This window comes from Gobius niger (assembly GCF_951799975.1).
Source record: "Gobius niger genome assembly, chromosome: 13".
NCBI lineage: Eukaryota > Metazoa > Chordata > Actinopteri > Gobiiformes > Gobiidae > Gobius > Gobius niger.
In genome coordinates this window covers 3076594-3103853 of record NC_136864.1, presented here as the reverse complement: position 1 = coordinate 3103853, position 27260 = coordinate 3076594, and the positions used below count along the sequence as shown (strand labels likewise).

Genomic DNA, 27260 nt, shown 5'->3' with positions numbered 1-27260 from the left:
GTCTGCAATGATGTATAAAGAAAACAATGGATAAATTAAGACCTTAATGTGCCCACCATATAAAACTGAAGTAGATAAAAATACATGTTCAAGGATCTTTAAACTTTAGTACATGCCAAAACACCAGACTTCAGAGGAAAGAAAACACCAAATTGTAATATTTCAGACTAATGAGTAAACCTGTGTTTGCTTTAACACATCTTCAATACAACAAGCTTCATGGGGACTTTAATACACACCATGTTATCATCCTTCACGGGGACTAAGCATCTATGAATGTTATTTAACACTAATAGTATCATAAGTACATTGTGGGGACATCGTAAATGTGTTGGATTACAGTGATATTTAGGCCAAAAGAAAATGCCCAGACAGGTTCAGATCCATCTTAAAAGAGCTTTTATCTTTTGCCTCATTGAGGCATTAGATTTAACTGTTAGTAGATCTGATCGACAATAAATTACCCTCACAATGACCCCATTTGCTTTATTTAGTGCGACTGTGGTCTGGAGGTAGAGTAGTCGTCCACCAATCGGAAGATCAGTGGTTTCGATTCTTGGCTTCTCCAAGTCAATGTGTCCTTGGGCAAGACACTTAACCCAAAATTACTCCCAAAGGCTGTGCCATTGGTGTGTGCATGTGAATGTATAACTCTAAAATGTACGTCGCTTTGGACTAAAGTGTCTGCTAAATGACATTAACATTGTAGCATTAGATTTAACTGTTAGTAGATCTGATCGACAATAAATTAACTGCACGATGACCCCATTTGCTTTATTTAGTTACTTGAAACTAACTTTAGAGGCTGTTGCAGTAATCAACAAGTGATAAAGGTGAATGTACCTGTTGAGGACTGTCCTGTGGACACAAAGCTGCTTCCATCGGTTTCTCAGAAACGGCAAGAGGATGGGACGTCTTTGTAGGATGAATATCCAGGGCACACAATATCATCTGCAATGATGTATAAAGAACACAATGGAAAAATTAAGACCTTAATGTGCCCACCATATAAAACTCAAGTAGATAAAAATACATGTTCAAGGATCTTTAAACTTTAGTACATGCCAAAAGACCAGACTTCAGAGGAAAGAGAACACCAAATTGTAATATTTCAGACTAATGAGTAAACCTGTGTTTGCTTTAACACATCTTCAATACAACAAGCTTCATGGGGACTTTAATACACACCATGTTATCATCCTTCACGGGGACTAAGCATCTCTGGATGTTATTTAACACTAATAGTATCATAAGTACATTGTGGGGACATCGTAAATGTGTTGGATTACAGTGATATTTAGGCCAAAAGAAAATGCCCAGACAGGTTCAGATCCATCTTAAAAGAGCTTTTATCTTTTGCCTCATTGTAGCATTAGATTTAACTGTTAGTAGATCTGATCGACAATAACTTACCCTCACAATGACCCCATTTGCTTTATTTAGTGCGACTGTGGTCTGGAGGTAGAGCAGTCGTCCACCAATCGGAAGATCAGTGGTTTGATTCTTGGCTTCTCCATGTCAATGTGTCCTTGGGCAAGACACTTAACCCAAAATTACTCCCAAAGGCTGTGCCATTGGTGTGTGAATGTGAATGTATAACTCTAAAATGTACGTCGCTTTGGACTAAAGTGTCTGCTAAATGACACTGACATTGTAGCATTAGATTTAACTGTTAGTAGATCTGATCGACAATAAATTAACTGCACAATGACCCCATTTGCTTTATTTAGTTACTTAAAACTAACTTAAGAGAGGCTGTTGCAAAAAACAACAAGTGATGAAGGTGAATGTACCTGTTGAGGACTGTCCTGTGGACACAAAGCTGCTTCCATCTGTTTCTCAGACACGGCAAGAGGATGGGACGTCTTTGCAGATGACCTTGTGTGCCCTGGATATTCATCCTACAATGATGTATAAAGAAAACAGTGCAAAAATTAAGACCTTAATGTGCCCACCATATAAAACTGAAGTAGATAAAAATACATGTTAAAGGATCTTTAAACTTTAGTACATGCCAAAACACCAGACTTCAGAGGAAAGAAATCAATCCGACGAGCAAATGCCTCAATCATAATCTGTGCAGCTGAATGGTGCCTCAGTGTGACTCCTCATGTGTGCATTTTGGTGGCTCTCCTGCGTGAGTCCTAGGTGTTTTTTCAGGGTGCTATTTTTTCTAAAACCCTTTGCACAAACATGACACCTGAATGGTTTCTCTCCTGTGTGAATTGTCCTGTGCATTTTCAGCGTGAAATTTGTTGAAAAACCCTTTCCACAAACATCACACGTGAATGGTTTCTCTCCTGTGTGAATCCACATGTGTTTTTTCAGGGTTCCACTTACTGAAAAAGTCTTTGCACAAACATCACACCTAAATGGTTTCTCTCCTGTGTGAATCCACATGTGTGTTTTCAGGTTGCAATTTTTTCTAAAACCCTTTCCACAAACATGACACCTGAATGGTTTCTCTCCTGTGTGCATCCTCATGTGTTTTTTCAGGAGGTAATTTTCTGAAAAACTCTTTGCACAAAGATCACACCTGAATGGCTTCTCTCCTGTGTGAATCTTCATGTGTTTTCTCAGGGTTCCCTTTTCTGAAAAACTCTTTGCACAAATATCACATCTGAATGGTTTCTCTTCTGTATGACTCTTTTGTATTTCCAGGGTGCTATTTTTAAAAAAACTCTTTGCACATGCATCACTACTGAATGGTCTCTCTTCTGTGTGCATCCTCATGTGTTTTGTCAGGCGGCGATTTTCTGAAAAACTCTTTCCACAAACATCACACGTGAATGGTTTCTCTCCTGTGTGAATCTTCATGTGTCTTTTCAGGGTTCCATTTTCTGAAAAAGTCTTTGCACAAACATCACACCTAAATGGTTTCTCTCCTGTGTGAATCCACATGTGTGTTTTCAGGGTGCAATTTTGTAGAAAACCCTTTGAACAAACGTCACACCTGAATGGTTTCTCTCCTGTGTGAGTCCTCATGTGTATTTTCAGTGAACCATTTTCTGAAAAACTCTTTGCACAAACATCACAGCTGAATGGTTTCTCTCCTGTGTGAGTCCTCATGTGTATTTTCAGTGAACCATTTTCTGAAAAACTCTTTGCACAAACATCACAGCTGAATGGTTTCTCTCCTGTGTGAGTCCTCATGTGTACTTTCAGGTGGATTTTTTGAGAAAAGCTCATTGGGCAAAGATCACAGCTGAAGGGTTTCTCTCCTGTGTGAATCCTCATGTGTATTTTCAGGTGGCCATTTTCTGAAAAACTCTTGGGACAAACATCACAAATGAATGGCTTCTCTCCTGTGTGAATCCTCATGTGTATTTTCAGGTGGCCATTTTCTGAAAAACTCTTGGGACAAACATCACAAATGAATGGCTTCTCTCCTGTGTGAATCTTCATGTGTTTATTCAGAGTTCCACTTACTGAAAAACCCTTTGAACAAACGTCACACCTTAATGGTTTCTCTCCTGTGTGAATCTTCTTGTGTTTTTTCAGGATTCCATTTTCTGAAAAACACTTTGCACTTTGCTCTCCGTTCTCCTCTTTCACGTGCGCACACACACACACACACACACACACACACACACACACACACACACACACACACACACACACACACACACACACACACACACACACACACACACACACACACACACACACACACACACACACACACACACACACACACACACACACACACACACAACGATGGAACTCAGCATCATAAAAAGAACAATACAACTGGACTTCATAGGCATAGAAATGATGATTTGGCGAAGTGGCAAAATGTACAGCAAAAACATAATACCAAGACTGACCCTTGCGTCCTTCTGCAGGACAAATTGGTTACATCTGCCGATATATTGTTTATAGCAACGTTAATGTACTGCAATCCACAGTGTCAAATCGAAAAGTACAAGTACGGTGGACTCGCGTACTATCATCTTGTTTTTTTGTGAAAAACCCATTGCAAAAAACGGTACACCTAAATGGTTTCTCTCCCTGATGAGACCTGACTTGGCTCTTTAGATCAGCCCTACATGCAAATGCCTGTATCTGTGCAGCTGAATGGTGCCTTTCCAGTGTGACTCCTCATGTGTTTTTTGAGGTGGATTTTTTGTGAAAAACTCATTGGGCAAACATCACAGCTGAATGGTTTCTCTCCTGTGTGAATCCTCATGTGTATTTTCAGGTGACCATTTTCGGAAAAACTCTTTGCACAAACATTACACCTGAATGGTTTCTCTCCTGTGTGAATCCTCATGTGTATTTTCAGGGAGTCATTCTCTGAAAAACCCTTTGCACAAACATCACACCTGAATGGTTTCTCTCCTGTGTGAATCTTCATGTGTTTTTTCAGGGTGCTATTTGCTGAAAAGCTCCTTGCACAAACATCGCACATGAATGGTTTCTCTCCTGTGTGAATCTTCATATGTTTTTTCAGGGTGCTATTTCCCGAAAAACTTTTTGCACAAACATTACACCTGAATGGTTCCTCTCCTGTGTGAATCCTCATGTGTTTTTTTAGGTTGCTATTTTCTGCAAAACTCAATGCACAAACATGACACCTGAATGGTTTCTCTCCTGTGTGATTCCTCATGTGTTTCATCAGGTGGCTATTTTCTGAAAAACTCTTTGAACAAACATCACACATGAACGGTTTCTCTCCTGTATGAATCCTCATGTGTATTTTAAGGGAGCCATTTTCTGAAAAACTTTTTGCACAAACATTACACCTGAATGGTTTCTCTCCTGTGTGAGTCCTCATGTGTATTTTCAGGGAGAAATTCTCTGAAAAACTCTTTGCACAAACATCACACCTGAATGGTTTCTCTCCTGTGTGAATCTTCATGTGTTTATTCAGGGTGCTATTTGCTGAAAAACTCTTTGCACAAAGAAAACACCTGAATGGTTTCTCTCCCGTGTGAATCCTCATGTGAATTTTCAGGGTGCTATTGTCCGAAAATCTCTTTGCACAAACATCACACCTGCATGGTTTCTCTCCAGTGTGAGTCCATAAGTGCCTCCTTAAAATTAAATTAGTCAGGAACCTCTTCCCACAGTGAGCGGTTTGTCTGGACCTTCATCTCCACTCACATTGCTCCTATGAGCCGGCTCCTGCAGCTGTACAGTTTGGGTTTGTGGAGTGGCACTTTCAGCTGAAGGAGTCCAGTCTGCAGAGTCATCAGTGTAAGAGGACTTCTCTTCTTCCTCTCCATCCTCTCCATTCTCCTCATTCACTGTTTCATGAAGCAGAGACTCTTCATTTAAACTCTTCACAGAGACAATGATTGGAAACGATTGGATCGACTCCTCTTTGATTTGAACCTCCTTTGGTTCCTCTTTAATCTGGACCAGACTGGGAGCAGCATCATGTGGACTCTGAACACCTGCAGGGACAGACAGACAGACACCATAAACACTTAATCAACAAATGACAAGTCTTTAGAGCAGCAGTGTTTCAAATAAAACGCCAGAAATTCTGGGCCCTATGGAAGCAATGTTTCTACAGTAAAGATATAGCTCAAAAAACATACCCCATTTGTCAGTCAAAACGGGCAAAATACACATCGAGTACATGAGGGACCCTAGCACATTCAATTCATGTACTTATTATGTGTCTCAGACAAAATTTCAATGACCCGTGGAGTCCCCCAATGGTCAATCTTGGGACCCCTTTTATTCAACTTGTACATGCATCCATTGGGACAGGTTATAAACCCTCCCTCCCTCTCTCTAAAACAAAAATGTCAGGTTCGAAATCTAGGAGTAATCATGGACTCAGACCTGAACTTAAACAGCCACATCAAAGCAATAACATCAGCAGCTTTTTACCATCTGAAAAACATGGCTAAGATCAGAGGAATAGTGTCAAAACCAGACTTAGAGAGACTTATCCATGCATTTGTCTCCAGCAGGTTAGACGACTGTAACGGCTGCTCACTGGCCTCTCTAAACGAGCTATCAGAGCTGAAGAAGAACCAGGAAATACGACCATATTAGTCCAGTGCTCCGGTCTCTGCACCGGCTTCCTGTCGCTCAGAGAATAGAATTTAAAACAGCTCTGCTTTTTACAAGTCTTTTCATGGTTTAGCATCGAAGTACATCTCTGACACGTTACAGCCGTATGAACCATCTCGGGCCCTGAGAACTTCAGGGAGGGGCCTCCTGGTGGTTCCCAGAGTCAATAATAAACACGGAGAGGCTGCGTTTCAATTTCATGCAGCTAAAATCTGGAACAGCCTTCATGAGGATGTGAGACAGGCCTCAACTCTGACAATGTTCAAATCCAGGCTGAAAACAGTTCTTTTTACCCGTCCATATGACAACTGAAAGTAAATTATATGCACCCTTGCTTTTTACTGTAATAAATACATTTTCATGATGATGTTTTATGGATAGATTTGTTTTAAATTGCCTTGTGTATTAATTGTGCTCTAATAAACTTGCCTTGCCTCATTCCTCTTGCAGCAAAGCACTCAACAACAGTTTAAATTCACATGGTCAGAGTGTGTGAAAATCCTATCAGTCAGTCTTGAGTTTCTCCTTGAAACTGCTCCTCACAATAACATTAAACTAGACACATTTGAAATAACTCATAAGTAACACTTTTAGCACTGTAACGCAGCTATATTTTTGAGACAGTAACATGTAAAACAAACATACTACAATTGTATCTAGTAACTTGCTCAGCACTGGTCTGCACAGGGAGATAACTGCATGTTCCAGGTAGAGCCCGCAGAACAGGCTCCAGTCTGAGCCTCAAACTCTTTTCCCAATTTTTGGTGTGACTCATCACTACAATGGCTCATCACTACAAAGATGTTTACCCACAGGTGAGAGTAGATGTTAATAGAGGGGAGGGACTGAGCCAGGCTGAACTCCTCCCTGTGGTTTTAGTCTGGGCAGCGGGCTGAGCTGAAACCTTAGCGCGCTGACGAAGCCTTTTGGATGAGATGTGAAATGTTCGACACTTCGACTACAGAGTACAGAAAATGACTCAAGAACCTTCATTGAAGATGGACAACTCCTGTACAACTGAGAGACTACATACACATACTTTTATATCTTTGTCCTTTCAGCCCTGGGTGCTTTTTTTAAATGAATAAACCAGTTTGACTTTTTACTTTATGGCGTCGGAGACATGTTGTGGTTTGTCCGGTTGCTGGGCTTTTCTTACCTTCACAGTCTGGGTCCTCTTTGATCGTTCTGTAAAAGAGTAAAAGGCTTTAATGACAGAGCACAATTACATTATTTGTTCTTGTATTTTTGGGAATTGTTGAACATGGCTGGTTATTATCACTTTGGTATCATGTCTTTGACTCATATTGATCTACAGTTTGGACTTGTAATCCATTTTAAATTATGCCATTCTAAATGTGAATTTGGTTGTATTTAAACTGGTCTTTTATTTTCTGAGGAATTAGCATCTCTTAAGATCCCCTAACTACAACATTCTGGTTCTGGTCAGGCCAGCTGCAACACTGATTAATGATGTGCAACTATTACAATGCATCAATGTTTAGGGACCGTCAACAATGTATTGTACTTCCACTCATACTTCGGGACCGTCAACAACTACACTGCGTAAAAAAATAAGGGGAACACCAAAACAACAATCACACTTCTGTGGACACATTTGCATTTTGTCAGTGTCCCACCCGTTGAGGTACCACGAGGCGGTGTCTGCAACCGGGAAGAGATCCTCAAACCCACTGTGAGACCATATGCTGGTGCAACGGGCCCCATGACAATGCCAGACCTCTTGTGGCTGAAGCGTGTCAGCAGTTCGATTCCTCAGGAGACAATTCCCCGTCTCATCAGGAGCATGCCTAGGCATTGTAGGGAGGTCATACAGGCCCGATCTGAGGTCATACGGAAACAATCAGGCTGATCCACGAAGTCTACGATTGTCCATAGCTATTTATTGGCTACGAATGTCTATCATATGCATATGCATCTGCACGTAGCCATAGCCAATAGCATCAATTGTACCTGATGATGTATGTCAGTCAAACACTGTACTTCTTTGACAATAAACTTTCGAGCTTAACTATTTAACAGGGTCAAAAGCTTGATCAAAAGATCAAGCCCGATCCACTCAGCACTCGGAAGCTAAGCAGGCAAGGGCCTGGTTGGTATTTGGATGCGTGACCGACCGTTTGGGAACACCAGCAAACCTGGGTGAATGTAGTGAGTGGGTGAGTGGTTGGTGGTCCAAGGGGCCGATGGCGCGGACTGGTTGCCTCGCTTCCATCAGTCTACCCCAAGGCAGCTGTATGGAGTGAATGAATAATGCAATGTAAAGCATCTTAGAGAGTCCATAAAAGCCTATAAAACCAATGCACTATTATTATTATCATAATATTTATTTCAGAGCAATCTTTCCCTGTTGCTGTCAAAACTGCAGGGGGAGACGGCAGGTCCACAACAGCCAATGGGCCATGATGGCGCACAGCTTGCGCAAAATGTCAACACGCCACATCGTCACATGATCACTGTCGCTAAATATCAGCGTATTGGCCGTAATTGTCCTGCGTAAAAAATGAATCAGCTTTGCAGCAGGCTTGACGGGTCTCAGTGCGGATAACGGCCCACTTGACACAATCAGTCTGTGTGGAGTCTGTGTGTGATAAAGTCCCTGATGAAGACACGAAGGCCTCGTGTTGTTGTGGACAGTCCTCTGTATCTGAGAGAGTCCTGTCTTGGCTCTAAACTCACCTGTTTTCCTCCTCCGCGGGCTCCCACAGCTCCTGCTCCTCCTTCAGCGTCACTTCTGACATGTTTCACTGCGCTCTGTCCGCTTTAAGGCGAAGCTTTGGGGGAAAGAGTGTCTCACTTCTGTTCAGAGCTAACGCTAACACAGCAGCACAAACACAGCGCTCACTTCCGCTCTGAGCAGGGTTGCCAGGTCCAAGAAGGAAAACCGGCTCAATAGATAGTCTGCATCGCGTCACAGAAGGGGGCGTGGCCTCGCCGAGGGGATGGAAGTATCTTTTGGGGAAAACAATTTTCACTCTTTTGGGCCGTTTTCTGGCAGAATGTAAACTTATTTATCACATACAAATAAAGTGTAACGTAATCATTTGCTCTCACCTGATGTGTTGTAACTAAACTAAAAGAAACCAAGAGTAAACTCAAGAAACACACTATTGTGGCTGCTTGTCACCATCACTGCTCCTCAACTATACAAAGGATAAGGGCAGGCGAAACATGGACCTTTTGGCTCATTAAACTCGTCATGTAGTGCATCACACAGCACAGATGACCAACATTCACTTGTACAGTCACTACTCAGGGCAGCAGGGTTGGGCCTGTTGATTGGGGGTCACTGCCCCCTCCCGGCTGGCCCACACACCGCTGTGTAATGTACCTCACAGAATAGGGCTCTCTCCATCACAGTCTGCTGTAGATGGTGACAATGAAGTGCCTGAATATGAATTAAAAACAATAAAAAATAATATGCTCATTAACCTCTTAACTCCCGCCTGAACCGAGAGGATCTTTTTCCTCACGTCATCAGATTTATTTTTCCATCATTTTTTTTGTTGGGTGTTCAACTTATTTTTGTCACATTTTTGTCATTTTTAGTCAATTTTTTGTCATTTTTTTCATCAATTTTTCATCACTTTCTTTGTCACATATTTGTCATTTTTTGTCACATTTTGTAACATTTTTGTCTTTTTTTTGGTCATTTTTTGTCACATTTTTTTCATACGTTTTTTCTCAATTTTTTATAATTTTTTTGTCACATTTTTGTCATTTTTTGGTCACATTTTTATCAATTTTTTGTCAATTTCTTGTGACATTTTTGCAACATTTTCATCAATTTTTCGTCACTTTTTCTCAATGTTTTCTCACTTTTTTGTCACATTTCCATCATTGTTTTCATCTCAGTTTTGTTGCTATTTTCACAGCTTTTTTCCAGAAGCTTTTGGACTGGGGTAAAGCCAAACTGGAGAAAATGTGCTCGGTTCAGGTGGGAGTTAAGGGGTTAACATGCACTGTCCTGAACAAACAAACCAAATAATAATAAAAAAAGAATAAAAAGAATAAGAATAAGAATAATACAATAATATTATAATAAATTAGTTATCAACAATATAATTGCAAATAATATGGAATAAATACAATATTAATAAATCATATAATATGGTCGTTGATAACACAATACACACTCATTAATATTGTGTCCATTAAAAGCATTTAAGTCATAACAATAAGGAACAAGCGATCAAAATTAAAAGACTGACTAGTTGTTATTGGCAGTGATGAGAAGGCTAAGCCTATGTCACAACCGAACATACGCATTTTTGGTTGTGCGATTTTTTGCGTTCAGATCATTGATGCACCCAACAAGGTCTTAAAAATTCAAATGTAAGACCTAATCCCACATTTTCAGCAAATTTAAGACTTGTTTGGGACTTATTTTTACAAAATCAAATTTAAGACTTTTGAAGACCCCTGGGAACCCTGACTGAGTAGACTATGTAAAACAAATGAAAAATAAACAAAATAAACAGGAAATAAGCATACAAAGGGCACAACATGGAAAAAAAAGGAAATAAAAAATACTTTCTTCCAACACAGGCAACATCATCAGATTAATTAAAAGCATTATTTATTTAAAAGATCAGGCTACTGTACCTGAGCCTTTAATAATAACATCTCCCGGCAGGTATTCTGTAAGAGACTGTCAAATATCTATACACGAATAATAATTTCCTCTCAAGTTAGCACGTATCTCACTCTACCTCTCTGTGTTTGTCCATCATCCACTTGATGAATATACTTTTCCAAAAAAAAATGTTTTCAAAAATGTAGGATAAGAATACATTGCTTTGGGAGTCCCAATAAAAACTGGCCTGGATCAAGACAATTTCACATTCCCGTGTGTTTGTGTAAAATTCATTGCGCACATAGTCCAGCTAAATTGCTACTTCTCTTCTGAGACGTCCTGTTCCGGTTTGGATCAGTCCTACAGGCAAATGCCGTAATCACAATCTGTGCCGCTGAAATGTGCCTCTCCTTTGTGAGTCCTCGTGTGTTTTTTCATGTTACCAATATCGCCAAAAGTCTTTTCACAAACCGTACAACTGAATGGTTTCTCTCCTGTGTGAGTCCTCATGTGTTTCATCAGGTGTCCATTATCTAAAAAACTCTTTGTGCAAAGAGAACAGCTGGATGGTTTCTCTCCTGTGTGAGTCCTCATGTGTATTTTCAGATGACTTTTTTGGGAAAAACTCATTGGGCAAACCGAACACCCGAACGGTTTATCTCCCTTATGAGAAATGGCGTGTCTCTTAAGATCACAGTTACGTGCAAACGCCTTATCACAATCTGCACACCTGAATGGTTTCTCTCCTGCGTGGGTTCCCATGTGTCTTTTCATGTTAGCAATATCTGAAAAAGTCTTTGCACAAACAGAACACCTGGATGGCTTCTCTCCTGTGTGAATACTCATGTGTGTTTTCATGTAAGTCTTTTGGGAAAAACCCTTTGCACAAAGTGGACACTTAAATGGTTTCTCTCCTGTGTGAATCCTCGCGTGTCTTATCAGGTGGCCATTTCTTAAAAAGGTCTTTGCACAAACATCACACTTGAATGGTTTCTCTCCCGTGTGAGTCCTCATGTGTATTTTCAGACCACCTTTTACAGAACACCTCACTGGACAAAGTGTACATCTGAATGGTTTCTCTCCCTTATGAGACATGATGTGTCTCTTAAGCACAGTCCTACATGCAAAGGCCTTATCACAATCTGGACACCTGTATGGTTTCTCTCCCGTGTGAGTCATAATGTGAACCTTTAAAGCATGCCTACGTGCAAACCCCTTGGCGCACTCTTGACATCTGAATGGTTTCTCTCCAATGTGAGTCCTTATGTGTTGGTTCAGGTTACTATTTTCTGCAAAACTCAATGGACAAAGAGTACATCTGAATGGTTTCTCTCCCGTGTGAGTCCTCACGTGTGCAACCAGGCAACTATTTCGTGAGAAACCCTTTCCACAAACAGAACAACTGAATGGCTTCTCTCCTGTGTGAATCCGAGTGTGTACCCGTAAATGAGACCGAGATGAAAACCTCTTCCCACAGTGAGAGCATTCGTGCCGTTTGTCTGGACCTCCATCTTCCCTCACATTGTTCCCATGAGCGGGCGCCTGTTCGTTGTATGTTTGTGGAGTGGGACTTTCAGTTGGAGTCCAGTCTGCAGAGTCGTCGGTGTCAGAGGAATTCTCTGCCTCTGTTCCATCACTGTCCTCCTCTTTCACTGTTTCATGAAGCAGAGAATCTTCTTTCTCACTCCGCACAGAGACAATGACTGGGAACGCTTGGATCGACTCCTGTTTGATGTGAATCTCCTTTGGTTCCTCTTTAATCTCATCTGGACTCTGAACACCTACAGTGACAAACAGACACCATAAGCACATGATCCCCAATGGACGAGTCTTTAAAGCAGCAGTATTCAATCTAAAACTCAGAAAGATTAAGATATAAAAGTAAGTCTCTCGCGACTACATCTTATCAGTGAGAGATTAGCTGATTGACAATAGTCATCACCAGAGTCATTCTGCACCTAACGTGAAACACAGATAAAGCACAAACACACAGCCACAAACAACTGACTCACTGGTAGGCAGTCACCCTCTCTGCGCAGAGTAAGCTGCAAAACTAGGATAAAAAGGAACTGTCAGAGGCGCGGTAGTACAGTGGTTAGTGCTTGTGCTTCTTGTGTGGACTTTGCATGTTCTCCCCGTGGGTGTAGGTTTCCTCCGGGTAATTCTCTGGCCAGGTGGTTCTGACCATTACTGCTCACTGGTGATGGGCGAGTGAAGCCTTGTAACACTTTGAGGCTTTCCTAGCAAAAAAGTGTGGTATGCTTCGAAGTCTCTGAGCTGTTTCATTCTGTTTGAACACTGACCTCTTGTGGACAAACTTTGTTATTGTGACGTCTCATAAACACGACTGAAGCATCAACACAATCATGCGGAATAGAAGCTTCCAACAGACGTGTGGCAGTTTTATTATTTGCGGTCTGATATTGATGTTTGAATGGCCGATAAATAAGAGTCATTTTCTTTGTAACGTGGGTCTGTGGGCGGAGCTCCAGTGGGCGGGGCCTCAGTCACCTGCGGCTCTGCTGCTAAAGGCAGGACATCAATGCGTGATCTTTTTACTTCATTCAGTCAGAGCTCATTTTGGCACTATTTGCTGTAGTTGGCACTCCTTATGTTTCCCTCGCCTGATCAGCTCCACTTCTGCTTTATTATCTTATTCTGGCTCACAGTCTTTCTCCACATGAACGTGGTTAAATGGGAAATGGTGAAATACAGCACATTTATTTATCACTATATAGACGAGGAAACCTCTGTTGTTTAGCTCCTCGCCGCTAAAGGCAGCTCAGAGACGTCCTGAGCCGATGACCCACTTTGAGACACGATACACAACTCACAGAATGAAGCGGTTTTCGAGTCAGTCACGTGACCAGATGTTACTGAAAGAGGCTCCGACGCAGTGTTTCAAAGCATCTGCTTCAGGAAGAGCGATACAAGCTCCGGAGCGCCATCACTACTGCGCACTGCTCCTACAGATGGCCAGAGTGGCCTATTATGAATTATGATTCGTCATTTTATAGTGAAAATAAATGTGAATTGTGTGACTTTATTATAAATGTATATTTCTAATTGAATATTATATACTGGCTACAAATCTGTACATTGTCCTGTTTTACCTTTAACTTTATTAGGATTATTTATTATTACTGATATCAGTACAAAGCTGTATTGGTTTATAGCTTATTGCTTTATTACTTTGAGGAAAACATTTCCTCATGGTTCAAGCTAGTTAGTTTTTAATCTTTTTTTTTACCCTCTGATGATTCAGCTCCTCCACAACTTCCTGAGCAACAGTTTGTGCGGCTGGGATCTACCACATCAGATGCTTTCACCATAAACAGTGGGGTTCCACAAGGTTGTGTTCTCAGCCCTTTCCTCTACACACTGTACATAAATGACAGCATCCGTCCCGCACCACACATCATATTTCTTAAAATACTCAGACGACACTGGCATTCTTTCTTTGTATACAGACAATGACCCTAATATGGGCCTGGATGACAACCTCACTGTCAGACACTTCACCAAATGGTGTGAAGAGAATCACCTACACCTCAATGTTAATAAAACAAAGGAACTCGTATTCAACTCCACTTCACACCTCACCACAACCACCCACTGTCATCAACAACCAAACAGTAGAAACAGTGAACAGCTTCAAACAGTCAGAAACTCAACAATGGCTGTTTAATAATCTGGAAACTGAAAGGACTTTATGTCGCTCCATATCTGCCGATACGATTATACCAATCCAGTGTTCCCCACAAATAGACTAATTAGTGGCAGTAGAAGAACACAGAAGCCACAGAAGCAGCACCGACTGCCACATATTGCGTTTTGTTATTTATTTGTAACGCTGTTTAAAACATGCATCGTACAGAACCCTAGTGTTAAGCTGCATGTGTTCGGTGCTGTCCCTCTGTCACACAGCCTACACGCACATGCACACACAGCGCGTTTCCATCAGCGATCATCCCTGGAAGCGTGGAAGCTGTTCCTATTTGGTGCAGAGAAGACGGCTGGTGAAATTCACAAAAGGTTGGTATCTTTTGCAAAAAAATCTCCAGATGTGAAGCCAGGTTGACGGTCAGAATCACCGGGCTGGTAGGAGAAACCGGAGAAGGCAGAGGAAACCTACGCAGACACGGGGAGAACGTGCAAACTCCACACAGAAAGGCCCCGTCCAGGTGGGAATCGAACACAGGACCTTCTAAGTCAAATTAGCGATTCCGGTCAAAGGTCAATTGGGATACGCTAATCCCGCACGCTAATCCCAATGTGAAATGTGCATCAAAACTGTGGTACATCAACAAAGCATCATAAAAAATATCGAGGGTGAGAATCTGTGCTTCTACGAACAAGTTAAACTAAATGTGGACTTTTTTGGGTGGGAGGCATAATTCTTTCCTGAAAATAACACACTATATATAAATTATAAATGATATCGGCCAAATCATTTTGCTTTTAAGGCCCCCGCTGTCGAACAAACATAGTGTCACCTTTTCCTTCAAAAATATAATTTTTACTTGATTAAGTAAATGGGTAAAAGTATAATTAGTGGGTCTGTGTAAACATTGAATATTTCTTACACATAAAAACTTGCATAATGCAGCTTTTGTGTGAAGTGTACACATTTATCAACAGGGAGTGGGCAGAGTCGTGGTGGGTTTGGTGGGGTGGGTGGGGCCGATGCCCTTTAGCCCCTGCCCCTCTGCTGCTCTCGACACAGTCTGGCTTTTCTTACCCTCACAGTCTGGGTCTTCTTTGATCAATCTGTAAAATAACAAATGTTTTAATGATTAGACCAATAAAACTTAAACAACACTAATACATTATAGAAAGTGCAAAATCATGGATGTGCAAGATAAGATAATCCTTTTGATCTCACAATGGAGAAATTCACTTGGCTCTCAATCAAATCACTCAGGGTGTGCAAAAGAGATAGGAAATGTGCAAAGAGTTAAAGAGTAAAAATAGGCAGCTTAATGGGTAAAAGCAAAGATCTTAAGGAGCAAAAAAAGCCGGTGTGACAAATCAACGTAGGGATCAGGTCAACGTAGGGAAATCAAAACGGAAGAAGAGATGCTGTGTGCTTACAATAAATGGTGGGGGCTGAAAGAGTTGTGATGTAAAACAGTGGTTCTCAACCTGGGGGTAGGGACCCCCAAGGGGGTCGATCGGCAAATCAATAAACAAAGGACCTGCTGTTAAGAGTTCCCCTACACTCAAATCTCTGGACACTCAGGCGAATTTGCCCTAATTACAGTCCCTGTGTGATAAAGTCCCTGATAAAGACACAAAGGCCTCGTGTTGTTGTGGACAGTCCTCTGTATCTGAGAGAGTCCTGTCTTGGCTCTAAACTCACCTGTTTTCCTCCTCCGCGGGCTCCCACAGCTCCTGCTCCTCCTTCAGCTTCACTTCTGACATGTTTCACTGCGCTCTGTCCGCTTTAAGGAGAAAAGATTTTCTCACTTCTGTTCAGAGCTAACGCTAACACAGCAGCACAACACAGCGCCCACTTCCGGGGTCTGAGGAGGGTTGCCAGGTCCAAGAGGTAAAACTAGGTCAATTGACAAATCCATTTTTTTTAAGTAATGACTTGGACGTAGCCTTAAAAAAAAATGTGGTGCGACTGATTTACCTGGAAATTATACATTTCCTTTTATTTATATTCATTACTTTTAGTTTTTAAAAAAAAAATACAACTTATACTTAAAGTTATACTATAATAATGTCATATAAGTCATATAGTTCAGACTTCTTTTTTTTCTGTTAATTGGATAAAACTGATGAAAAACTTTTAGGAATACCATTCACCTGAACAAAGTGTGACAGACATTCATATTTCAGCAACAGAAATGTGATGTTTTATTAAGTATTAAATACAAGTTTTGCTATAATTATTGAACCACATGATGAGCAGTGGCAATAAATGAGAAAGACCCATACGGCAAATACTAAAGGTTTAATATGATCTGATCATTTATCAAGTTTAAACATATAAAGAGGGCTCTTTCATGAAATAAAAAAAGGAAAATGTTGATGATTTTATGGTAGTTTAAAGATCAAAACACACAGAATGGACAAAACTCTCCATAAGGAGACGTGTTTTTCAAATTGACGTCTAAAAGGTTAATGATTTAAGATAATGGATGAAAGCACCGCATCATTTTTGAGAGAACCTCTTCACGAGAAAAAGAAAAGAAAATTTAAAATCCATCAATATATGAGGATTTTTTTGGCGGTGCAAAGCATCGACATACACAGAACGGGGCATAAAGATTAAACAAACGGTGCGCCTGAATCTGCTTTTCCATAAGAGTGGACCGGGACCGGCCAGAGCGCAATGCAGATGTTTACACAAAAGTGAACCTCTCGGCACCCAAAGGGGGTTCAGGACCTCTCCAACCCCAGACCCCTGCAGTACTGGGGCCTGGAGCAGTTTCACAGCTAGACCGGTCTGTCGGGACCGGACACGTCACCACGCTGCCTGGCCGACATCAAAGGCAGTTTTTATTGAACATTTATTTCACCTGAAAGTCTTGACATGAATCTCTTTTTCGAGGCACCAGTGACATTTATAAAACAAGCACCATAAAAACACACGCACAGGGAGGGTACCGGTAGTTTCTGGGGAGGGACCGGGCCTACCCCAACTCCTCCCCTTTTGGTCTTTATCTAGGCTGCGAGCTGAACATAACTTTAGTTTTTGCTGACGAAGCCTTTTGGATGAGAGGCGAAACGTTTGAGACTTCAACCACTGAGTACAGAAGACGACTTGAATACCTTCATTGAAGACGCCATAAAAACTATTTGACAATTAGCTCAAGAATAACATGTACACTAGGGTTAAGCCTTCAGACAGTTAAGATTTAAGTTTTCTCGAGTTGTGTTGAGGGGATAGTGAATTTTCACATTTAAACAACATGTACACTACGTTGTCATTGATTATAATTTTTTTAAAATCATCTCGGCCTCGGGTCTTGAGTCTGACATAACGCTCTAGTGCAGGGGTGCCCAACCTTTTTTGGCCCAAGCTATATCTTTCAAGTAGCCAACCTCCCGAGATCCACCAGCTCAGAGTCAACGTTGTAAACCTGCACACATGAATAGAATAGAACAGAATAGAAAAACTTTACTGTGTACCATGCACAGTGATGGCAGAAATGTACCTTTGGCTTGCTCACACATTCGATACATTTGCCCAGCAATGAAATAAAAATACATAGTACATTAAAATCCATTATAAAATCAGTTTGTTGCAGACACAGCTAAAGAAAAGGAACAGAACAGACTGAGCAACATTAGAACTTATTCAGCTCCTCTGCCCTGATGGAAGGAGCTCAAACGGGACAGTGGATGGATATCATCATCTGTGACCTTATTGCAGACACAAAGCACTTCCTTATTGTAAAATTGGATTTGTTGTTGGCCTGTGATTTTACTGCCCTGTTGAACAACTCTGCCAAGTTTAGCTTCGTTTGTGACAGTTGAGACGATGTTGATAGATTTCCGCAAGGCGCCCCCTAGTGGCACCAACACTGTGATCCAGGGAAACCCGGTTGAAGCAGTCTCCGAATACAAGTACCTCGGGTCTATTATTGACAAGGACTTGCGCTTTGAGTCGAACACTGACGCCATCTGCAAAAAGGTGCAGCAAAGACTCTTCTTTTTCAGAAAATGAATTCATTTAGAGTTTGTAATGTCCTCATGACGATCTTTTACCAGTCCTTTATTGAGTCAGTTTTAACATTTTGTTTTGTATCTTGGTTTGGGGCTCTTTCTGTGACCAACAAAAATTGTCTGATGAAGTTGGTCAGAGTAGCAGGTAAAATCATTGGTGCACAGCAGACTCAGCTGTATGACCTTTACATGACCTTTAGAGCCAAAGGGTTTTACGTACGTTTTACCACCATCCGCTTTTTAAGGAGTTTAACCTCCTCCCCTCCGGACGCAGGCTAAGAATGCCCTGTACTCAAACTCGTCGGGCCAGGGACTCTTTTATTCCAGAGGCTGTTGCGAAGGTAAATCATCATATGTTGCTCTGTGAAGCTGCTGCAAATGAGGCTTTATTTGATCTTTTGCTGATTGTCTCTCAGCTCCAGAGCCGGACTGAGGATGCTGTGACTGTATGATCTTTGTCCCAAACACAATTGTTGTCTCACTGTGTTTTTTTGTTTGTTTTTGCTCTATTATGTGTGGACACCTGCTGCATAATAATTTCCTTCGGGACATAATAATAATAAAGTTGAACCTTGAGTTGAAGTTGAGTTGAAATATCAGTGTGCTCTCAATTAAACACTGATAAACCCTTGTTGCGATATGGTCACAGATTTAAAAACCTCTCAGCTGCCGCAGCAGGAAAAGCCTTTGCTGTGCTCTCCTGTAAACACAGTCAACATGTTCTTCCTGCAGTAACTAACCTTACAAGTTTTCTTATTGTCACACAACCACTAGACATCACATGACACATCCCCTTTTGCCCTGGCGCTCTCTCTGCTGAACAGGAAGCTCATCTATAAATAAAAACATCAATACAACATGACACAGCATTCCAGCAATTAAAAGCCTCAGCTCTCCTTTATGCTAATGTTCATGTCGTCTCCCCGAAGGGAGGCAGGAGAAGAGGGAATGTGCAGGATGGCTCGGGTCCTCCATAATACCGAGAGCCTTTTATTCACAACGCTTATCAAACAAGTCCTGTGTCTGAGGCAGAGAAGATCCATTAACCCGAGATGTGGTTCTAACTGTCTGTCAGATACAAAAAAGGTCCAATAGAAGAGAAATGAGACTGAAGGACAACCACGACTAACACGTGTTAGATAGCGATCACAAAATCCTGCCTTTTTCTCTTTGCCTGGACCCCTCGTGATCGACTTGGGATCAGTCTGCGGTCGACCAGTTCGATCTACCAGCTCAATCGCCTGGTTGGGCACCACTGCTCTACTGTGTAACAGACTTGGGACCCTCAGTTAACCCTCAACAAACAAGCATTTCTTTCTTCAAAGACCTGGAATCATCAACGTGTCTTTTCAGGTTTCCATTAATTATTTGATTGCGACCGATCTCTCCCCTGTGTGAGTCCTCATGTGTCGCTTCAAGGCACCACTTCGTGAAAATCTCATTGTACAAACAGAACACGTGAACGGTTTCTCTCCTGTGTGTTTCCTCATGTGTGTTTTTAAAGCATCCTTCAATGCAAACACCATGGCACAATCTGGGCACCTGAAGGGTTTCTCTCCAGTGTGAGTCATCATGTGTCTTTTCAGGCTGCCATTTTCAGAAAAACTAATAGTACAAACAGCACACCTGAATGGTTTCTCCCCAGTGTGAGTTCTCATGTGTACTTTCAGGCTACCGTTTTTTGAAAAAGTCATAGCACAAATGGAACACTTAAATGGTTTCTCTCCTGTGTGGGTCCTCATGTGTCTTTTCAATGTGCCATTTTCTGAAAAACTCATTGCACAAACCAAACACATGAATGGTTTCTCTCCCGTGTGAGTCCTCAGGTGAATTTTTAGATCACTGCTACATGGAAATGCCTTGGCACAGTCTGCGCACCTGAATGGTTTATCTTCTGAGTGAGTCCACATGTGCCTTTTCAGGCAACTATTTTGAGAAAAAGTCTTTTCACAAACAGAACACCTGAATGGCTTCTCTCCTGTGTGAGTTCGTACATGCATCCTTAAGTTGTAACGTTTCAGAAACCCCTTTCCACAGTGAGAGCATTTGTGCGGTTTGTCTGGAGCTCCATCTCCACTCACATTGTCCCCATGAGCCGGCTCCTGCAGCTGTTCAGTGTGTGTTTGTGGAGCGGGATTTTCAGCTGAAGAAGTCCAGTCTCCAGAGTCGTCAGTGTCAGAGGAATTCTCTGCTCCGTCTCCGTCCTCTCTGTTCTCCTCACTCACAGTTTCGTGAAGCAGAGACTCTTCATTTTCACTCTTTCCAATGACAATGACTTGGATCAACTCCTCTTTGATTTGAATCTCATTTGGCTCCTCTTTAATCTGGACCAGACTGGGATCATCTTCTTGTGGACTCTCAACATCTGCAGGGACAGACAACAATCGATCAATCGCTCTTTATTCATAAAGATTTTCCATACATTTCATGTAACACAAAGTGCATTACAGATTTAAAAACATTCCCTCAAACCCATCTCCTCCCACAAATACATTCTCACAATCACATTCGCCCCATCCACCTCCCCAGTGACACACCACACACACTGCATCGGGAGCAGAACCTCAGCTGCAGCCACAGGGACCAGCACAGGGTTCCCAGTGGAGGCACGGCAGCGACACCACGCCTCCACTCAGACACCCACAGGACAGCACCCCAGTCCCCACCCCCGAGGCACAGCGGGAAACAATTTAATAGCAATTAATACTAATTATAAGGTGCTGAGATAAATAAATAGGCCTAGCGAGAATAAATATCAGTTAAAGACTAAACTGAAAAGGTGGGTCTTGAGTCTGCTCTTAAAAACGGGCCCTGAGCTACAACCATCACTTCACAACAGCCTCTGAGAAAGATTAAGACAAAACACACACACGGGCTGAACCATTTTTGCCAAAAATCAATATCAAAATGTTTCCAGACTTTTCCCCCCATTAATCATGAATAACTTTGTTTTGCTTGTATCTAAAATGTTGCCTAAACTGAGACAATGTTATTGCTCATGAAATATTTACAACTGACTTGTTAAAGGTTAGGAAACGGTATTACTTACTTTTTAAATATATTTCGAAACATCCCACATTTATATAATTGTATACTGTTATATTGTGTGTAAATGGCGTAATAATTTCTTTCTATTTGCATCTTAATTGTGTTTTTACTCTGTGCTAATGAGATAAGTTCTTATCTTTATCCAAAACATTCCAAAACATAAGCCTCGTTTTAGGTTTTAAAAGGTCCCAACTGAGCTGCAAACGACTCTTTATGAAGCACAGGCTCACCCTTGTCTCTGTGGAGGCAGTCAGAGGTGAGATTATTGACGTGACAGGAGTTTCTGTGATCAGGGCATCAGCGAGTAGCAGTGAAGGACTCTGAATGGAGTGATTAGCGCTGCGGCCAAAGCAATATGCTAACGGAGAATAAAGCAATAGAATAGTCCTTCATGGTGGCTGCAATATAAAGACTGATATTTTCACTGTACATCCACGATCTACTGTGAACATTAACTAGACTGAGAAATAAACAAAAGCTCGCAGTGGAGCGGATGAGGTCTGATCCATTCACTTCTGTGGCCAGATAAAAATCACCTGCCTCTGCGATTTGGAAATCACGTTGTGTGATATCGTGATAAAATTGATGAATTGATTTTCTGAGCCCCTGCCCCTCTGTAGCTTCTCTGCACGGCCCTGCAGTTTGGCCTTTCTTACCTGCACAGTCTGGGTCCTCTTTGATCGATCTGTAAAAGAACCAAATGTTTTAATGACTGTGCACATAATATCACCATAATACACTAATGCATTATAGCATCATCAATATTAAAGACAACAAATGCGTGTGATTATTTTATAGTTTTTGTACATGGGTTTCTTGTAATTTAATTATTAACCATTTATTTATTTATAAAAAACAAAACCTTATTGACAGTAAAAGTCCGTGTGAGATAAAGTCCCTGATAAAGACACAAAGGCCTCCTGTTGTTGTGGACAGTCCTCTGTATCTGAGAGAGTCCTGTCTTGGCTCTAAACTCACCTGTTTTCCTCCTCCGCGGGCTCCCACAGCTCCTGCTCCTCCTTCAGCTTCACTTCTGACATGTTTCACTGCGCTCTGTCCGCTTTAAGGCGAAAAGAGTGTCTCACTTCTGTTCAGAGCTAACGCTAACGCAGCAGCACAACACAGCGTCCACTTCCGGGGTCTGGGCAGGGTTGCCAGATCCGAGAATGAAAACTAGCTCACTTGACAAACCCTTGGAATTTTACATTTTCTTGTTCAACTTAAGTGTTGTTTCAGCAAATGCTTCTTCTTTAATTCATATATAGTTTCAACAAAAAATATTTGGCCAAAGGGGATGTGAATTTGAAAAAAGTAAACGTGGTAAAAAAAAATAATAATAATTAAAAACTGTCACATGTCAAATCACTTGTATTGATAAAAAGTTATTTTGGAAGAGAAGAGAGGAATACCAATTCACATATTCTATATCAGTACCAGCAAACAGCGCCCTCTAGTGTGGCTATAAAAAGCTGCCACTGAACCATATGTAGCACCGACTTCAATAATGCTCTTCACAGCAGAGCTCAACACATTTTTAATCAGTTTTCAGCCATTTCTCCTGTGTGCTCTCACTGCCCCCCTCCCCTTCCTCCTGTGAGGGAGCAACACATGACAGCCAGCTGGTGTTTATAGCATTATTAGCTTCTAGCAGACACCGGGACCATTTGGGCAACACAGATCAGCTGTGGCAGGATTTTGATATGATTAGAACGACCAGTGGAAGACAATGTTGTCCGAAAACAACCAACATGAGCTCCATCTACGGCGTCATGCCCGGCTTGGTCAGCTGTCAGCGAGCAGGACAGAAAAGGTAGGCATGTGGATAAAATGTTCAAACTCAATAGAAAGGCAAGTAAATAGTTTAAGTGGAAAGATGCAGTAACCCCGTAATGTGTGTGTATGTTCAGTATGAAGAAAGTTACAGCGGTTTCTAGTTCAAAATCAGCATCTTTAGTCCCGCCCCTTCCATTGAAACGAATGGAGATCAGTGTGACCTAAAAAGAGAAATGACCAGAACTTTTTAAATATTCAAAATTTCAGTAAACATTGATTTAATATATTTCCATTAAAACATAATTTTATATTTTAGCTCCTTTTGTTCATATAAACATTGGAGTTTGGTTTAATTAGGCTGTTTTCAGTTGTGTCAGTGGGCAGAGTAAACAAAACTAATGATAGTGGACAGAAAGTGGGAAAAAACAAGCAACAAAAGTGGAGCTGAGTAACTGAATGGTGTTAAGGTTTATCTCTTCCACACGTGCATTGGCAGGAGTGACAAACATGTGGGGGAGTTTGAAAGATCACAAAACTTTGAGCAGCAAACGACAACAAGACACTCTTCATGTCCACCTCCTTCTCCACAGTGTCCACAGGATTTGAAAGGTGTTTATTAAATTCTTGCATATTGAAGTTTAAGTAAAATTTTGAATTTGCTACTGTGGGAGTAAATGAAGACCGAAGAGACTGAAGACAATTATCCTGACGTGACTGGGAACTACTACGAATTTCAGCCAAACAGGCCATTTGCTGTCCCGCTCTAATAATGATCAAGGAAAAATCCGGTCACAGATATTGGGGACAAAAATGGCAACTTCCATTTAAGAAATCTCCACAAACCTAGAAAAGGTAAAAAAAAAAAAAACTGCTCAGAGAATTGTCGCCAGCTTTAGCTTCCTTCGCCTCCGATAAACATGAGAAAAATGACTTGCGCTGTTGGAACATTTGTTGTCAAAGCGTTGAAGTTACGAATGACGCCTTTTGTGACTTAACAGTGGATCAGATAAAAATATTGTTTTGAACACTTAATCTAGTAAACTCTGTGAAGATGTCCATTCTGTCCATTCAAAAAAAAATAGGACGTTTCTTTTTCAGTGCGTTAAGTGTAATGAATAGAATCGAAATCGTGATCTTCATATTGAAATACTTATTGAATCGTGACAAAAGGTCTTCGTTGCATCCCTAGTGGGAATCGACCCCGGGACTTTCCAGCCGTGAAGCACAAGTGCTAACCACTGCACCGCCGTCCCGCCACATGTCTCGATAGATCATGTTTATATCTAAATGCCTTTGCACAATCTGGACACCTAAATGGTTTCTCTCCTGTGTGAGTCCTCATGTGTCTTTGTAGAGTACAATTCTTAGAAAATATTGATTTGCAAACATTGCACTCGAACGGTTTCTCTCCCGTGTGAGTCCTCATGTGTCTTATCAGGGTCCCATGTTGTGAAAAACTCATTGCACAAACAGAACACCTGAATGGTTTCTCTCCCACGTGAGCTCTGATGTGTCTCTTTAGATCACCCCTCTGTGCAAACGCCTTATCACAATCTGAACACCTGAATGGCTTCTCTCCAGTGTGAGTCCTCATGTGAGTCTTCAGATGAATATTTTGTAAAAAACTCTTTGCACAAACAGAACACCTGAATGGCTTCTCTCCTGTGTGAGTCCTCATGTGAGTCTTTCAGATGAGTATTTTGTAAAAAACTCTTTGCACAAACAAAACACTTGAATGGCTTCTCTACTATATGATCCTTCATGTGGGTCCGCAAGTGCCTCCATAAATTGAATCTTTTCGAAAACCCTTTCTCACAGTGAGAGCATTTGTGTGGTTTGTCCGGACCTCCATCTTCACTCACATTGCTCCCATGAGTCGGCTCCTGCAGCTGCTCAGTGTGTGTTTGTGAAGTGGGACTTTCAGCTGAAGGAGTCCAGTCTGCAGAGTCATCAGTGTCAGAAGAATTCTCTTCTTCTGCTCCGTCTCTGTCCTCTCCGTTCTCTTTCACCGTTTCATGAAGCAGAGACTCTTCATCCTCACTCTTTCCAATGACAATGACTTGGATCGACTCCTCTTTGATTTGAATCTCCTTTGGCTCCTCTTTAATCTGGACTGGACTGGGAGCAGCCTCATGTGGACTCTGAACCCCTGCAATGACAAACAGACACCATAAACACTTCATCACCAAATAAAAGTCTTTAAAACAGCAGTGCTTCTTCTAAAACTTCAGTCAGAAAGATTCAAATAAAACACAAAACTAAAAATATTAAGTTTCTCAACGGCAGAAAAGAGGGAGGGCCTGGGGCCGCACTGGCTTTGACTGGCCACCCCCAAGAGCCAAGAGCCAAGCAGAATGGCTGAGTCTGGAAGGTCACTTAACCCAGGTTCTATGAATGTGAAATAAAAGTATGTAACACTCTCAATAATTGATATCTTTCCCAAGTCCCTGTTGTCAGCCACAGCCTGCAGTGGCACCATTTGACATTTGTTGCAGGAGAAGCTTCAGGGATGCTGAGGTCTTTCTTCAGGGTGCACGCACACATAAACATGCAAAGAACCACTGCTCCTTACGGGTCGCCCCAGCGGCATCAAAGGATGGATTAAATGCAGAGGACACATTTCCCTACGGGGACAATAAAGCATACAAACAAACAACAAAAATCAAATAATAAATATATCGGCGAAGTGGCGATTATCCCCCCCATTTTTTTTTCTTAGTTTTTGGATTTGGGAATACGAAATTAAGGTGATTGCAGTGAGTTTTTGATGTCCTTATTCTTTTAGCAGGGGGCTCTTGGTATCTGACAAAGTGAAAATGTGTTTGATTTCTGAGCCCTGTCCCTCTGTAACTCTCTGCACGGCCCTGTAGTTTGGTTTTCTTACCTCCACAGTCTGGGTCCTCTTTGATCGATCTGCAAAAGATTGAAGTGTGTTAATAACTGTGCACATAACATGTAAAGAACATAAATACATTATAGTATTGTCAACCAATTCTTGTGATTATTTTACTCATTTTTGTTGTTGTTTTTTTTTATATTTTTGTATAGGGGCAGCTTGTAATGGCTTGGATATTAGGTTTTTACAGTGTTGCCTTAGCCATCCGTAAACGCCGGCCAATTATCATTTCCCTACATGTACGTCTGGGCTTGATCTCAGTGGCCGCTTTACATCGGTTGAATTTCAACCAACCATTCAGTGAGCGGGGGAGGCGGGGCTTGTAGGTGACGTCAAGCATTTGCGCCACATTTGCTGGTTGTAGTTTGGCAATGGCGGCCGATACGAAAGTAATGGAAGCTCTTCAGTCCGGTCTGGCTCAGCTCCCAAATATCCAGAAATATAAACTAAAGCCTTGGAATGGACTCCCCAAGAGTTATGATAGAGCTGTGATAGAGTTATGACGGAGTTATGACAGAGTTATGATAGAGCTATGATAGAGTTATGATAGAGTTATGATAGAGCTGTGATAGAGCTGTGATAGAGTTATGAGAGTTATGACAGAGTTATGACAGAATTATGACAGAGTTATGATAGAGTTATGACAGAGTTATGACAGAGTTATGATAGAGTTGTGATAGAGCTGTGCTAGAGCTGTGATAGAGCTGTGATAGAGCTGTGATAGAGCTGTGATAGAGTTATGATAGAGTTATGACAGAGTTATGACAGAGCTATGACAGAGCTATGACAGCGCTATGATAGAGCTATGATAGAGCTATGATAGAGCTATGATAGAGCTATGATAGAGCTATGATAGAGTTATGATAGAGTTATGATAGAGCTATGATAGAGTTATGATAGAGTTATGACAGAGTTATGACAGAGTTATGACAGAGCTACGATAGAGCTATGATAGAGCTATGATAGAGCTATGATAGAGTTATGACAGAGTTATGATAGAGCTATGATAGAGTTATGACAGAGTTATGATAGAGCTATGATAGAGTTATGATAGAGTTATGACAGAGTTATGATAGAGTTATGATAGAGCTATGATAGAGTTATGATAGAGCTGTGATAGTTATGATAGAGCTATGATAGAGCTATGACAGAGTTATGATAGAGTTATGACAGAGTTATGATAGAGCTATGATAGAGCTATGACAGAGTTATGATAGAGTTATGACAGAGTTATGA

General features: G+C 41.4%; 4 protein-coding genes across 6 annotated transcripts in view; 1 reads left to right on the top strand and 3 right to left on the bottom strand.

Annotated features, from left to right (window-relative positions):
* Positions 1 to 27260, top strand: part of LOC306972980 (uncharacterized protein) — a 140766-nt gene that overhangs the window by 68318 nt on the left and 45188 nt on the right. The window lies entirely within an intron of this gene.
* Positions 1 to 27260, bottom strand: part of LOC306972976 (uncharacterized protein) — a 152030-nt gene that overhangs the window by 106326 nt on the left and 18444 nt on the right. Inside the window, exon 3 of one of the 2 annotated variants that reach the window (XM_079569750.1) lies at positions 24237 to 25277. The exons of the other annotated variant lie outside the window; for it this stretch is intronic. Within the exon in view, the coding sequence (XP_079425876.1) occupies positions 24676 to 25277 (602 nt within the window). The 3' untranslated portion in view covers positions 24237 to 24675. Of the gene's footprint in view, positions 1 to 24236; positions 25278 to 27260 lie in introns of those variants that run through there. 2 annotated transcript variants of the gene reach the window in all.
* Positions 4002 to 12913, bottom strand: LOC306972755 (uncharacterized protein; the record flags this gene model as incomplete). Its single annotated transcript, XM_079569461.1, has 3 exons — positions 4002 to 4913; positions 11526 to 12408; positions 12826 to 12913. The coding sequence occupies 3 exons, from the start codon at positions 12911 to 12913 to the stop codon at positions 4046 to 4048; spliced, it is 1839 nt and encodes a 612-aa protein (XP_079425587.1). The 3' UTR covers positions 4002 to 4045.
* Positions 19672 to 22427, bottom strand: LOC306972754 (uncharacterized protein; the record flags this gene model as incomplete). Its single annotated transcript, XM_079569460.1, has 3 exons — positions 22334 to 22427; positions 22012 to 22040; positions 19672 to 20672 (listed from the first exon to the last, which is right to left on the bottom strand). Exons 1-3 carry the CDS (start codon positions 22393 to 22395, stop codon positions 19672 to 19674), a joined length of 1092 nt encoding a protein of 363 aa, XP_079425586.1. The 5' UTR covers positions 22396 to 22427.